The sequence below is a fragment of the Acanthaster planci genome, linkage group LG15, assembly GCF_054643075.1.
Source record: "Acanthaster planci isolate LZ-2023a linkage group LG15, COTS_SCS, whole genome shotgun sequence".
Classification (NCBI taxonomy): Eukaryota; Metazoa; Echinodermata; class Asteroidea; order Valvatida; family Acanthasteridae; genus Acanthaster; species Acanthaster planci.
Genome location: NC_141791.1, coordinates 6,640,231 through 6,655,188, shown reverse-complemented (window position 1 = coordinate 6,655,188; position 14,958 = coordinate 6,640,231). Strand labels below are relative to the sequence as shown.

Below are 14,958 nucleotides of genomic sequence, written 5' to 3'. Positions count from 1 at the left end.
CTCATGCGCGCTCAATCTTAACGATGCTCTGCTGGCACGGGGCCACTAAAAAATCCATTGAGCCACTGCATTCTCCAAAATTAATGGCCCAACCGGCAGTGGTCATTTGAGGAACACTGCCACATTTTCAAAACTTCCCTCACATTTAATGACTCGTGTTTTAAATCACCGGCGCAGCACATTCAAGTTCACGGTATAATTCCACAACCTGAACAGTTGTGATTGTCTGCTTAATGTACGAGGCTCATGTGCTACGTGTAAACACGTAGCTAGCGCGCGGCGCGACTGTTCATTGCACGGTCGACGGTCGTGCATACGGTTCATACTCTTGCAAATGACCTGAGTAGATGTTGGCTGGTATCATTTTCTGCCAGTTTACTTATATTCCTTCCCATTTTCTATATATTCCTTCGCATGGTGCTACCGCAAGCCTTTCCACCTATTGCTGTCTTTCTCACCATGAATAGCCTGAAATTTCATCCAATGCCAGTTAACGTCCTCTCCCACGGACACCAATGAAACCTTTAGTGAGGTCGTGTCGTGTTGCACCTCAGGCCGATCAAGCAACATATATGTAACCTCAAATTAAATTTGTGAACACAAAAATACATACATTTTATATATCCAACTAATCAAGTTCTGGGAAGTACACGTAACTTGTACTTCCTGCGACATCATTTTTCTATGTGCAGCCACGTAGAGTTTTTTTTGTGTGTACAGTGAATTGCACAAAGCTATTTTAATGCATGGACTGGTTGCCGCGTTGCCATCGCACCTTTTTGGCAGTAGCAGGGCGCAGCGGGAACCAGCGGAAACCTCATGAGGCAATATTGCGTGCGTGTTTTCGAAACCGTGATAGCGAAATGCGACGGGAAAGTTGTGTAAACCACAAAACTTTCTTTCCACATGTTGTGAATTTAAAGCAGGTGTTTTGTGAAGACAGGATCCTGTCTTTCCTAGGAAAGACAGGATTGATTTTTCCTTTTTTGAGCTGTGAGAAGAGATAGATACACGTACGATGGCTCAAATTTGCCGGATGCAACTGAAAAGGTGATAAGCACATTTTGCTTTTGTAGAACCATAGAAGAAGGACACAAGTTTTTTTTTCAGCCCTAAAAAGTGACACGATTCATAAAATTCCACGAAACTTGGTGTTAGATGTCACAACACCCCCCCCTTGACCACAAACCAGAAGACAAATGAATATTTCCAACTTTTGTGGGCAAAAGGCACATTGAGTGGTGGAGTTACCACACCGAATTATGGAATTGCCAAAAGACTGTGAAAATGTACACAAAGTGGTGAAAATAACAAAGCCGACAATGTAGCATCAGAGCGAGCGAGGATAGCAACGTACATGTACAGTACATCATTGTCCAATCCAGCAAGCGCCGTGTACATATATGACATCGTGCATGGACAGGGTTTTCCCGTAACGTTTTTCTCACTTGCCAGCCGGACCAGCAGTGATGGCTTTTACTAGTCCATAAGCAGAATTTTCACTAGTCCGCGTCTTCCCCCAAATTTCAACATTCTTTTTGGCTTTTCTGCTCCAACATCATGCATAACAGTGTGCACTCGGTGCTGACTGTTGTTTAATTGTCGATGAGTAATCATAAATGGCCATGGGAATTATGAATTTCCAGAGTATAACTCTACTCAAGCAAATTAAATATAAATCACAGATATGCCAGAAAATTGAAATAAGTGTTTCTGTGAGGTGACATAATTTGTGGGGAGTCGTTTTTCTGAAGTCCCTACAATGTTCTCATTCAGCTACAGCTATAATGTAGTGTCTGAACAACCTGGCCGGGATTACATGTACATTGCAAGGATGCGAACATTGTGATTGGGGTGTTCAGTGCACATTTACACCTGTCTCCACCACAGTAAGAAGACAGGTTATGGTACTTGTTATGAGGGATTCAGATAATGGGTCCGTAAAGCATTTAAAGGATTAGCCCCACCGCAAAGTTAATGAGGAAGGCCCCCTAGATGGGCTCACTGCATTTTCACGGTGTTTTCACCATATGAACTGCCATGAAGTTGCAGTAAAAAAAAAAAAAAATTCACAGTGAAACTCCAAATTAACTGCAAATTCATGGTGCTGAAATCCATAGTGTTATCACACTCCGACCCGTCTGAGTATACTACTCACACAGGCTCATAGAAGGTGGGAATAATTTTTTAGGTCACTCTCTACGTTGTCTGATGTACTGAACATGTGTTCATTGTACTTTGTCATCCGTTCGCTGGATTTTAGATCAGCAAAAAAATGTCTGGCAGTTCGATGATTGAGTAAAATTCGTAATGACGTGACATGTTTCATGACTATTTGATTTTGAGGATCAGAGCCTGAGCGTGTCTGCTTCAGCACTAGCCGTGTTATTACCCCTTCGCTTGCCAATGCCTATATATGAAGCTATTAAGATACGAGGAGAGGACCCCTCCCCGCTTTGCGTTGGTCACGTTTCACTGGAATCTGAGGAATTCTTTTCAGACATCTCAAGGGGGGGGGGGTGTTAGGTAACAATAGTCTAGAGTGTGTATTGCGATTAGACATGTTGGGAGGGGAACCCCTTCGTTCTCATTTCTAATTGCTGGATATATTTGCCGCTCCCGAACATTGCAAGCTCGAGGGCCGATGAAAAAAGGGACCAGGAACCAGTCTAGGATGGAAGCTGCCAGACAGACGTACTAGGTCGACGCACTTTCGCAAGGTGGACTCAGAGACTAGCGAATGAAATTGTAAACCGCCTGCGGGAAATCATCACTCTTTTCATCCACGGTGAGTAAAATCACTGTAAATAGGACACTGATACTGTGCAGGAATACCCTGGGTTTCATGTTCACTTCGTACTATCTGAGTCAGGTATGGCCAAGCGAAGACTTTCTCGTTAACTTCACTGGAATGTAACACACGCACGTTGATGACATGGTGAATTGCAGTGTGGTAGGCATAGGCGGTTTGGCAGTCACGCGTCATGATTATACATAATGTACATGGCGGCCAATAACCAGGATGAGGAAATTGGGAGGGTTATTACTGAAAAAGAGGTCACGAATATTGGTGATGCAGTGATCATTGTTGTGCGTGTTGAGTGAGAATGGATTTAGTCCGGCCATGGAGTGGCAGAGGGATCGAAGTATATGCTGCTATGCATGATGCTCAGGACCCATAAAAATACGTACTGTAGGCCTACATGTTCATTCTAATTCTACGTGGCCTCTATCAAGTCAACCCCGTGGAACGTAGGGACAAGCGTACTGCTATGCTTTCTCCTACATGATGCCGAGTGCTCTCTATCCAGGTGAGCATGTCCATGTATATGTGTAGTTACAGGTACATGTGCATGCTGAGGCCAATCCATACCCTTCACCGGATAGTACCCTTGGCCAGAGTGTAACTGCAGATGAGAATGTCTGAACCCTGTCTCAGGAGGGCTCTCTTCATTTCACCACTACTGGTACATGGTCTAAGCTTTTTCTGATGACATTTCTCATTTGTGCTAAACCATCCATCTGTACTTTTGCCAGTATAATTCACTAATTACCCGAGGATAGAGGTAAACAGAGTTTGATTATTGTAGAATCTAATATAAAGGTTTGATTTCAGGCGATTATTTGGGCCAGATTTTCATGACCTGGTAATCATTACTGTGTGCAAAAGCATGTATAGTTCACTGTTATTAAAATGACCTTGACCTCACATTTTAAAGGGTTATTAGAGTTATTCCTGATTCATATTTTCGATCTTTGAAGGTATCTTATTCTCACTTACTTGTCCAATTAGTTTTTGTATTTTCTAAAGATTAGTTTTGCTTTCCTTTGTTGCAGTTTTTACGTGTCTGTTTGTGATCTGCCAGTGATATCTGCTCGTGAGTGTCAGTGATGATGTGATCTGTGGGAAATTCGTGTCCTACATAATCCGTGAACCTTTGAACCTCAGTGATTCTGTGAATCTAATAGCCAGAATAAATCAAGTGAGCAGACAATGGAACAAAGTGTTCAAAGAGAGTTAACATTACTGAGTTATTGATTGGACAATTCTGCATGAGACACACTTTGTGAAATGAATACGATCTGCAACTGCTACACAGAGCGTTGGGCTCGTTGGGTTGGTGGGAAGATTTGTTAAGCCAAACTCCAAAATTTCTTACTCTGCATTAGAACTGCGCGCTATCGTCAAACTTCCGTGTGCTGTCCTTTACTTTCTGCACTCATTCACACAACTTAGAGCGAGTACAAAAAGGCGTTTTACACGCTATTGTCTAGGCTTTCCCAGAAGAGCTCACCATATTAACAGTTGAATCAACTACAGGTATTCCAAACAGGTGCATGTCATCGAAGCATGTTTTTTTAAACAACAGGTCCAAATATCTTTTACAGTGTAGTTGTTCCCGTCATCAAATATTTGTACAGGTTTCAATTGCTGGTAGAGAATTTTATTGTTTTGACCGTAAAGGCAAAGGAACACTGATTATTTAGTTACATTTTAGCGAGAATCAACGCTGCTTAGGCTTATCACTCGTTCTACAAATTTAGAAAAATTACCTTTCCGGGTGAAATTCTTCGCTCGTCACCCAGCACTCGAATAGGGCGCTGGGAAGGGCTGGTCGCTTTGCTCTGTGATTGGCTACATTGTGACCACCTGTGACCGCGAGGTTACCGTTTCCTGTTCGCGAAGCGTTATTTTAATTTTTGGGTTCACCAATGGCAATGCTTTGAAACGGGCAAAGTGTCGGCTGTATGATAAAAACATGGCCTTGATACAATAACAGTGGGGTAATTTATCTTCTCACGAAGTATCGTTGAGCACGTGTCTTTGGCGGTATATTTTAAATCATTGTTTATCCTGATTAATTGTGGATAAACGACTGAAGTGTAGTGAGTATGTTTTCAGCAGTGAGGAAGAAAGGAAAAAAATCGAATTGATAACAGCCGCTTGTGTAACACATTGAGCGAGCTCGCACGCCTTGCAGAAATCTACCCACAATGCTCTGCGCGTCGTTAGCTGTGACCCTGTGTGATGTACAGGGTGTCCAATCCAAGATAAAACCCTGAGGAAAGCGGTTAATACAAGTATGTACAAAAACCGGCTTAGGCCATTTTGATGATTTTGATATGTGTATGCATGGCAGAACGGTGGTCTGGTCACGACAGGCTGAACGGTTGTTCTCTAAATTTTAATAGAGCCTTCATGAAAGTGCCAGGTCACGCAGCGAGCTTCCGGAACCTTCATGCGGTCCACCTATGGGGATTTTACTAGGGGCCGTCCTCGTTCGGTAAATTTTGAACGAATGACTCCTAACTGAAACCACCCTTATGAAACACCTATGTTGGAATTTTAACTTTTGTTTTCCTAAAGTAATGGAAAAGTCACCTTGAGATGGGTAAAAAAGAATTTCATTAACGACCTTTTACTTCCCGCGGAATTGTACCTACAATGTAGGTATCCTTCTCCGTGCACATTTGTTTTCATTCTCTGTGCCTACGTGAAAACGAGATTGTACAACGTTGCAAAGATTTACCTACGTACATTTGAAGGATATTCTACTGAGTTGACATGACGCACTTCTTGTTAGCAAATGTTAGTTAAAATATTTGAGTTTTTCGTAAAAGTAGATTACTACTTTAAGTTTATTACCTTATAAATTAAAAAAAGTGTGTAAAATTGTAAAATATTTTGATCTGTTTTTATCTTGAAATTTCAAACCATAAATTTTCATCTTCACATCAGTACGAGGCTGCCGCGTTGCACGGTTTTTCGTGTATTTTAGATTCCTGGAAGTGATGGGTAAACTTTTGGCAGGATCTTTCTCTTAAACGTCAGGTAATTGTTCTGTTTTTGTAAATTAATATACTAGCAAATACTTTCCAAAGCCCTTTTTCCGAGTTGGGTTTTTAATTAAAGAAGTAACTGAAGGAAAAAAATTATAAATTCTAAGGTTTCTGCACGTTATTTTTTTTTCAAAGGTTCCGGCAGCGCGCCGTGAGGAGTCCTTTCAGACTCTAAGACAGTTCTTGCTTTGTGTAGTATATGTTTGGCATTTATGCCGTGAGTACATAAAGGCCTCTGTAGCTGGGTGCATTCCACTAAATTGGTAGATTTCTACGCGCTAGCTCATTAATATTATGTGATCCGAATGAAGTTTTAGAGTAAGAGGTGCCTAAATAGGGAGCGATCATAGAGATATTTTTGTTTATCACGAATTTGGTACGTCTGGCGTCCAACTCGTTGTATTTCGTTCACAAAAACCTCCCACCTGAGGGCCTATTTTGCACGCGGATGGCTACATTGAGAGCTGCATGAGCGCAAATTTTACTACTATTTAGGGGGTGTTTTCGGCGAAGAGGGAATAAACAAATTCCTGTGGCTAAACCTAGTGGAAACGAAAAGCGAACGTCTGGCCATAATTGTGAATTTAAAAAAAGCAGGAGCCAAAGCTTTCATTTCCTTGAGAGTCAGTCACCAGGCAGCGCTGTTTCTTTCAGAATTTCGCACTGTTTTTAGGGGCGCGTATGCAACCATATTTGTTTAATAGTCTCATGCTCCTATATGCCGTATTTTACGTGCGAATAGACCAAATTATCTGTACAAAATTCAAGCCGTGGACAGCAGTCGTACATGTATGACATGTTCGCTCGTGTACGCATGGAATGCGGGTGGTTCGATGTGTGCAGCGCGGTGATTCGGTATGTAGTTTTCTCTGCACCTGTGGTTTAACGTTACGAGAATGAGTATGCCCTGAGACTTATCTAGCCTGGTAATGACTTTGTAACATATAATGTACGGAGCCAGAGGGTTCATGTTTTATGGTAATTAATGTGGAGCGTGGCAAATTTAGCGAGCGTGGCCAAGATATCTGACATGTTTGGTTGTTCGTATAATCAAATTCAGTTTGTAATCTACCGTAACAATGTTTGTGGGGGCTGGAGTGACATGTTAAGGACATGTATAAATCTTATAGTGGACGTGTTGAAGTGTTTTGGGTTCCCACAGTGTTTCTATAAATGATTTGTAATTGCACGGTAAGGCTTAAACTGATAGGGGGGTTCTCTTGGTGAGATGGTCGGTATGAAACGACCGACCCACCGGTCGTTAATGTCTGTAGTTGTTTGGGGAGATGCCTTCCATTGACATGTTCAACCTGAGCTTCTATCAGGACCCACTCTCTAAATTCCAAAGAGTGAAAATTCACTCTATTTGAGTAAAAATTCAATCCCTCCGATTGAAATTAAGGACCAGACAAATTGGAGTGAAATTTCTTCACTCCAAAAGATTGAAATTTCACTCGAGCTTCCACTGCAAGGGGCTATTTCATGCTTTTTCAGTCTAGATTCAGAGTGATTTTCACTCTAAAACGTCTTGTCCCTAATTTCACTCTTTCCTATTTAGAGAGCAGACTATTTAGGCCAGTTCAAAATACATTTAATGTTATTCGGTTTCTTATATAGGAATTTGGCGCCTGGCTGATTTTGTTTTATTGTATGAAATTTGTTTTGCATTTGGTGCACTTTAGATTTTTCAAACAATTCCTCGATAAATCGCACATTCTGCAAGTCTGTTCAAGCATTACTTGCACGCTGCAAACAGGAAAACATTTGGATTTTAGCACGACAGTATATGTATGATGCCCATTGTATCATTACATCAATTTTACATCAATCTGTCACGGCTCCTGTCTAATGATAAAGTAATACAAGTCGTGGACATGTCGCTGAACAGTATAGATTGCCCGATATTTGCACAAAAGAGCCAACTGATATTTAACATTTTATAGTTAAGTATTTTGTATAATTTTGTTACTATTTTTCCCTTCGCCCTGGTTTCGTTTAGTGTGATATATGAAACTACATGACTCTTCAATGAATTGACCTTATCCGCATGTCGACCGTATGGAATGCGGACTCTTCAAGTGTACAAGAGGTTGTCACGAAAAGGCGATTTCCATTTTTCAAGTTTACTGACAAAAATTGTCGACTCGCCGCGATTTGCATTGAACGATGTCAACAGATAAACTGAGGAAATGTATTATTGATCGGGGCATTTCATGCCTGACAGTGATGTGATCTGCGAAAAGCCTCCACATGGTGAGCTTTGTCGTTTGGGTGCTTCCAATTAACTTCCAATTAACACGGACTCGCTCTTGTTTTCAGACAAATTTCATTTATGATTATAGGTTGTCTACAACATGAATCTAGATTGACTAGAATCCTAAATTTAACAGTTTTGAAAATAGGAGAGTGTCCCGATCAATTTAAGTTGATATGCCCCAAAATGATAAAGCGCACCATGTGAAGGGTTTTGCGGATCACATCACATTTGTATCCCTTCAGATGCCTTAAATGTATATTTTGCACTGTTCAAATGCGTTTTGGGAAACTTTTTTCCAGCCGATCATCATGACTCCGATCAGTCAGCCCGGTGTGATCACGCAGCAGTCTGGCCAGCCACTGAGAACTAGCCCAAGCTCCAACACGCCCTATAAGAGGGTTCCTGGACTGACAGGATTATCAGTAGTCCATATCGTGCTGGGAAGTCTGACTACCCTCTTGGGGATCGTTGCCATAGTGCTCCGCTGCAGTTTTTCGTATGCCGGATGGGGAATCTGGAGTGGACTTGTGGTGAGTTACGGCGATTGAGTTTTTCGTGTGTAAGTTGAAGTTGAGAGTGGGGTTGGAAATCAGTCGATGTTGCTGACAGGGGATCTCCGTCACTCAGGTCAATATTGAGCCCTCTGCACTGCAGAAAGTTGGTGTTGCGAGTATTTCTCGAGCAATTCCTCGCTATGGTTTTGATAATACGACTTTGTAAGAAACTACATGTACCTCACTGTACGCTTTGTGACATATTTGGACACATAATACATCAATTATATTACCTAGTATTGAAATAATTTGGTTAGAAATGGGATTGATTGGCATACGTGTATTTTGAATATGACCCATTTTTATTTCTGATTGTTCATTTTTTGCTTTTCTTGCGCCGCTGTAGATTGTCATAATACATTGTACATGTGTATTGTCTTATATATTCTTTTATTTATCATTGAGGCTCTCCTTAATAGACATTTTCCCAAATGTTTTTGTGTTATTATTTGGAAAGAAAGCTTCAATTTTCTGAAAATAAATCACGCAAAGTTTTTCCTTTTATTCACGGAATCATTCATATTACTGTCCGGAAAAGCGACAGAACAAATAAAACATTCTTTTAAAATAAATCCGTGAATTTACAGATTTGTATTTCCTGACAGTTCTTATTTTGATATAAATAAAATTTCGTAAAGAATCAAAAGACGTATTGATAATGATTATGTTTCTCCGTGTTAACGGAAAACTATGAAACAGAAGAAAGTTGCTATAACTTTGCTGGATTTTAAGAATTTTTAGCTTATAAACTATTTCACAGACAGGCTGAATATTCTTTGTGGTGGCGTCGTTAGATGAAATATTTTGTTCCAATTTGGTCTGTTTGTCTCAATAGTTTTTCCTCTTGACTGGAATTCTGGGTGTGGGTGCTGTGTATCGAAAGAACAACAAATGCATGGTAAGATATAATTGTTTCCATTCCAGCAAATAGCATTTTGAATCTTTTGAAGATTATAGCTCTTACGAAAGTGTTGCTGCTTGCTAGACTATCTGCCTTGGCCAGAAACAACCCGTCATTGGTTGAAAAGAGCCATGTTGGTAGGGAGTGCTCATTTTGTTGGCAGCGACGCGACCGTAATGCTTGCTTTTCATATAGTCGTTTGCGAACAAGCGAAGTTGTTCCTACCGAAGGAGCCTCCGTTGCAAGGAAGTTGCTTACTTCTTTACTTTGGGCAAGGATGTTTTCCGTGTGTATAGCTACGTTTTGGGCTCTTTGCCAGTTGATCCGAGACCTTAATTGCTCATTATGAGTAGAATAGCATAAAATATTGTTTTTATCCTTTTCTCTTAAGTTACCCACCCTGAATCCTCGTCGCTGCTTTATTGTAACGATACTTGCCAGTAAGAACATATAAACATATACCTAGACCTATAGACGGTCGTTGCTCACCTTTATTAGAAGCGCTACATTATTGTTATTCAGGGATTACAAGACAGCCCCAGACACCTTGCGCTGGTAGATTGCCAGCGGGTATCGACTGAAAGAAGTACTGTATAATGACTTGGAATGCAGTCACTGTTACTTGACTTGGCATCAATACCCCTTCGGCCGAATAAATATAATGATTTGTCATTTTTATTTTCGTTCCAGGTCATTGCAGTGATGGTGATGTCCATACTCACAGCAGTGGCAGCTTGCCAGTTGCTGATTGTCTCTACCATCGCGATCGCTAATGAACTCAGTTACTATTGTATACCTGATCCCAGGCAGTCGTATGATCTGTCGTGTATTGTTAGACCGGTAAATGGGCATGATTTTCTAGTCACCTATCGAGATTGGGGACCATGTCCCACCAATTTCAGATTAATTTGCGTTTTCCCACACACCCAGACGTGTCATGGGGTGTCTTCTAGAGGTATTCCCCAAGTCCTACTCTTTCGTCTGGTTAAAACCCCGGAAAAAACTCATTTTGTATTGCCCTGAACACTTTTAACCTGAATTTAGACCAATTTCGGTACTATTCTTCTCTAAATTAGGAAAAATATCCAAATGCAAAAAACCTCTAGAACTGCTTTTTGGAGAGCGGAAACTCTTCTGTTAACTTGGGGCAAGTCAATCGCGTACGTCGTCTTCACTGCTTTCCTGATGTGCACTTCGTTTGCTTTTAATATTTCTTTAAATAGTTTGCCTGCCCACAGTGTTGACATCTCTTGAGTGCACTGGACCACCTAGCTTGTCAGGGTCGTCCTCTGATCCTTGGCTGGTTCTGTATTTATTCTGGGGTGTTGGGCGAGCAATTCGCAACAGACGATATGTCATAATGCAATTAAAGGGTTTGGGGTTTGGTTTGGGTTTCTGTTTCGGTTTGACTGCTTCTTTTGCTTTCACCTGAATCGATCTCCGTTGTGGATTGAACAGGCACCCCGACAAGCTGTTGATTCGCTGTTGGCCATACTCGGCCTGGCTGAGATGGTTATCAGCATCGTGACTGCCTCTATGTCCTGCTATGGCGTCTGCGCATGCTGCAACTCCTACACCCCAGTTACGGTATGTGGTCTTCAAAGCTTTCCTAGTGAAAACAATAAATGTCCACTAGGCTTATCAATTTTTTCATGAATTCCCAAGCGTTTCCAAAATCCTAAAATGAACTTTAAGCCAATAATGTGCATATTTTTATGGCAACGAGGCCAATCAGCTCGTCTATAACGAACCATACTGCAATTGGCAAACCAGTCGCGCCAAACACCAGACCTTTAGAGTTTATTGCTTACAGTTTTTGATTTTGGAATACTCCTCTTTTACATTTAAAGGTGCAGTACGTGCCTCAACCAGCCAATGCACAGTTTGTATCCATGACAACCACGCAACAACAGCAGCAGGTTCCGGGCATCCGGTTTGCTGGGATGAATGTGCCGCAGCAACTCCAGCAATACCCAATGCAGATGCCTGCTGCCGCTAGAGGTAGGTGTCATCCAGGCCCATCCAGTACATGCACTCTAGTGCAGAGGTGACCGCACAAGGTCAATGCAACGGTGCCACGTTATGAACCAGAAGCACCAACTTCTTCATAGCAGACTGACAAAGACTCTGTGATATTGAGACAAAAATCAACTGTTTATTACTGTCAGAAGACCATCACATTATTTTTAGGCTATGGACTTCAGTGGAGGACTCGACACGGACTCGAGTCGACTTTTCATGCGGCTTAGTACTTGGTAAGACGCCGCACACGCGTCCTAGGTGAAACATTTACTCAATTTTGAGGTCTCCTTGTTCTGACCATCATTCTACTATTGATTTTAAGTTCCCGTTACAACCACTTCAGGACCGGACTCAGACTTGGCTAGGACTCGACTATTGGGACTCTGACTGAAGCTGGACTTGGGACAAAAACGGACTCGAACTTTGCTTAGAATCTAGGCTTTGTGGAATCAGCTCGGAAAGGGAAGGATTGGTGTCAACTATACATCACTTGTTAATATTTAGCCGTTTTGCACCAAGCCCCAGTTTCCACGGTATGCATGTGTAATACGGGACACTGTTGGGACATTTATGTGCTGTTTCATTTCCAAGAAATGTGTGTCTGGACACCAGACTTCAAACAAGTATGTAAATTTAGCGTCGATTAAATCAATAGATCTTTGGGAATATCAGAACTTCACAACAAATTTCCCCTGTAGACGTTATTGGCTATGTATTGGAAGGATGCTTGTTCATGAAGTTTGTTATTGAAGTATAACTACAAAACTGTAAAAAACGGTGTCTTTGTTCCATCTGCAAGTCTTTTCACTTTAACATAATAGGATTTGGAATGTATTGAAACATTTTTGGACATAGGACGCCCCCCGGGGAGATTTTCTGAAAAGAATACAGCATGAAATGCTTGCAGAAGCCGCCAATTTCCTTGCGGATGTTTTGTGGACATAAAAAAGCAAGGTAGTGGAGAGTTGATAGATGGGTCCCACCCATGTCATCGTAAGCATTGAATGCGGAACTAATGCCAGTTAAGTGTCATACACAAAACGGTGACTGCTCTGTCGAAAAGTAACTCTGAAGTTAGCGTGCGTTTTGATGGTAGAGAGAGAAAAGGTCAGTCCACTCACAGGCCACGATGGTTCTTTGGAGGTTTATTTTTGCCAATTACTTAATACCTCGGAACTCCCGCTTGTCTGCACTTTATAACTAAAATAGTCAAGATTAGCTTTCTCCTCGTTTCCTTCAAACTGAGATGATCGTCTGAACTCTTCCAAAGCATCGCGACAGGAGGACAAGCTTTTAGCGAACTCATGTATTTCTGCGCTTTGTTTATATAAACACAAGTAAACTAATAAGGAGCCTACTGTGAATTAAAGCCACATGAAAGTGACTCAGTTGCATTAAAAAAAAAACAAAATTGCCACACATTATGGAATCACCACAGAAACAATACAAAAATCAAGAGGTTTGGGTTTATTTTCTTGCGGCGCACGGAAACCATTCACAAGGCAGTGCGGGGAATCTTGCAGAGGTAACCTACCGTATTAGAGAAGCGAACTGGATGATCATATTAAAGAGGGAATGTATCATCACCAAATCCCCACAGCTATTTTAAACAAGTGAATGAAGTTTGATTAGATTTATCCTGTTCTTTTGAATCATGACAGGAACCTCGGCTGGTCCGCTGTATGCGACCAATTACAATGTGGCCCCTACACAGCAAGTTGCCAACTTCCCCCAAGGAAATACTTACGCTCCCCAACCCGTTCGAGGTCCTGCTGTTCAAGCGCCGCAGCCTGTGAATGTCACTCCTCAGCCGGCCGGCGTCGCTCCCCGGCAGGTGGTTGTCACTATGCCGGGCCAGGCTCCACCGACTGGGTCCGTCGGAGCTGGGATGCAGACGGCCGAAGGACAGCTGGCATTTTCTAATCAGACAGGCGTTGTCGAAACCGGAGGAAGTGAGCATTTCCATCACGATGACAAGGAAGGTCTTCTTGAAACTTCTTAAATCGCTGTCAAACAATAAATGGTCTCTGCTACCCTAGGTTTTAGTCGTCTTGCGTCGAATTTGTACCGAAGCGAAAACCCTCTGAAGTTATATGGTCAAGTCAGCTACAACAATGAAACAATTACGTGTAATAGTTTTATGTTACATGCGTAGAAACTGTTTGAAAAGGGTTAAAAACCAATTTTTCCCAATCAAATCATTGTACGTATAAATAATTTTGTTTATGGTCCTGTTCTTTCTAATCTCTGTAGCGGTAATAGCACTGCACGGACATTTCTTTGATTGTGGCACCTATATCTCTTTAGCAGGGTTTTAGACTGAGAGCTGGGTAAATTTTCATTATCAATTTAAGCACAAAAGCTTTGATGGTGCCATGTCATTGCATGTTGTGGGATCATGCTAGAATGACATTTCTTAAGTTCCCATTGGTCGGATGTGGGTCACATGACCTCCTTACAAATTCAAAATATTTGAGTTTACTTAACATCTGATGCACAAGTGCCGTTTTAGGATAAAAATGTTGTGATTGACCCATGGATGCTCAAAATATCACTTAAGAAAACATGAAAGTCGGACAAAGGTAATTAAGAACGATTAATTAGCAGGAAATTAGCGGTTTAATTAACATTTTGAGCAGAAGCATCATTCATACGTCAAATTACTGACATCAGTGACCAAATTCAATGTTAGTTACTTAAAAATGAAAAAAAAAACTTGGATAAGGTTACTTAAGACAGCTGATTAGCGATGATGCTCATTAGCATATAAATAGCACATTCATTAGCATTTTGAGCACAATGCCATTTTTGTGACAAATAAATTTGATGAGTGGCAGGGTTCAGTATTTGAAACTTAAGAATGGAAAGGACTTGGATAAGGTTACTTAAGACAGCTAATTGGCGATGATGCTCATTAGCATATAAATAGTACTTTCCTTAACTTAACATTTTGAGCACAAATGCCGTTTTTGTGACAAAATAAATTTTACTAGTGACTGGGAACAGTATTTGTAGCTGAGGAATGAAAACAAAATGGGATGAGCACACTGTTATGTTTTAGCACACTTCATTGACCTTTTGAACCCATATATCGTTTTGTTGCAAATAAATCTTATGTGTGACCAGGAACATCGTTGGTAATTAAAGAAAGGAAAAAAGCTAAGATAGGGTTACTCAAGATAGATAAATAACCATGTTGCCTTTGAACACATGATAAGCACTTCATTAACATTTTGAGTGGGAATGCCCTTAGCTTTGTCAAGTTTTGTCTTTGTTTTAACCTAAAGTAACAAATCTCACTTGGAAAAGTGATCCAGTTTGCATGCAACATCGTGAACAAATAAAAGGTCTTTTAAGCTTACTGCATTAGGACTAATGCAACT

At 41.1% G+C, this 14,958-nt stretch overlaps 1 protein-coding gene across 2 annotated transcripts; it reads left to right on the top strand.

Moving 5' to 3' along the window:
* The first annotated feature begins 2,647 nt into the window (after positions 1-2,647).
* Positions 2,648-14,941, top strand: LOC147796631 (uncharacterized). Of its 2 annotated transcripts, none has more exons than XM_087146743.1 (7): positions 2,648-2,788; positions 8,398-8,628; positions 9,488-9,550; positions 10,244-10,393; positions 11,012-11,140; positions 11,404-11,554; positions 13,237-14,941. In XM_087146743.1, the coding sequence occupies exons 2-7, from the start codon at positions 8,407-8,409 to the stop codon at positions 13,575-13,577; spliced, it is 1,056 nt and encodes a 351-aa protein (XP_087002869.1). In that variant the 5' UTR covers positions 2,648-2,788; positions 8,398-8,406; the 3' UTR covers positions 13,578-14,941. The 2 variants fall into 2 exon arrangements, with proteins under 2 accessions (XP_087002869.1, XP_087002870.1); XM_087146744.1 differs by lacking the exon at positions 2,648-2,788 and adding an exon at positions 2,807-3,311.
* The last annotated feature ends 17 nt before the right edge of the window (positions 14,942-14,958 follow it).

Coding starts and splice junctions, on each gene's coding strand:
- LOC147796631 (XM_087146743.1), top strand. CDS start 8,407: ATGACTCCGATCAGTCAGCCCGGTGTGATCACGCAGCAGTCTGGCCAG. Junction 10,394..11,011: donor TGTCGTGTATTGTTAGACCG/GTAAATGGGCAT, acceptor TGGATTGAACAG/GCACCCCGACAAGCTGTTGA. Junction 11,555..13,236: donor GATGCCTGCTGCCGCTAGAG/GTAGGTGTCATC, acceptor GAATCATGACAG/GAACCTCGGCTGGTCCGCTG.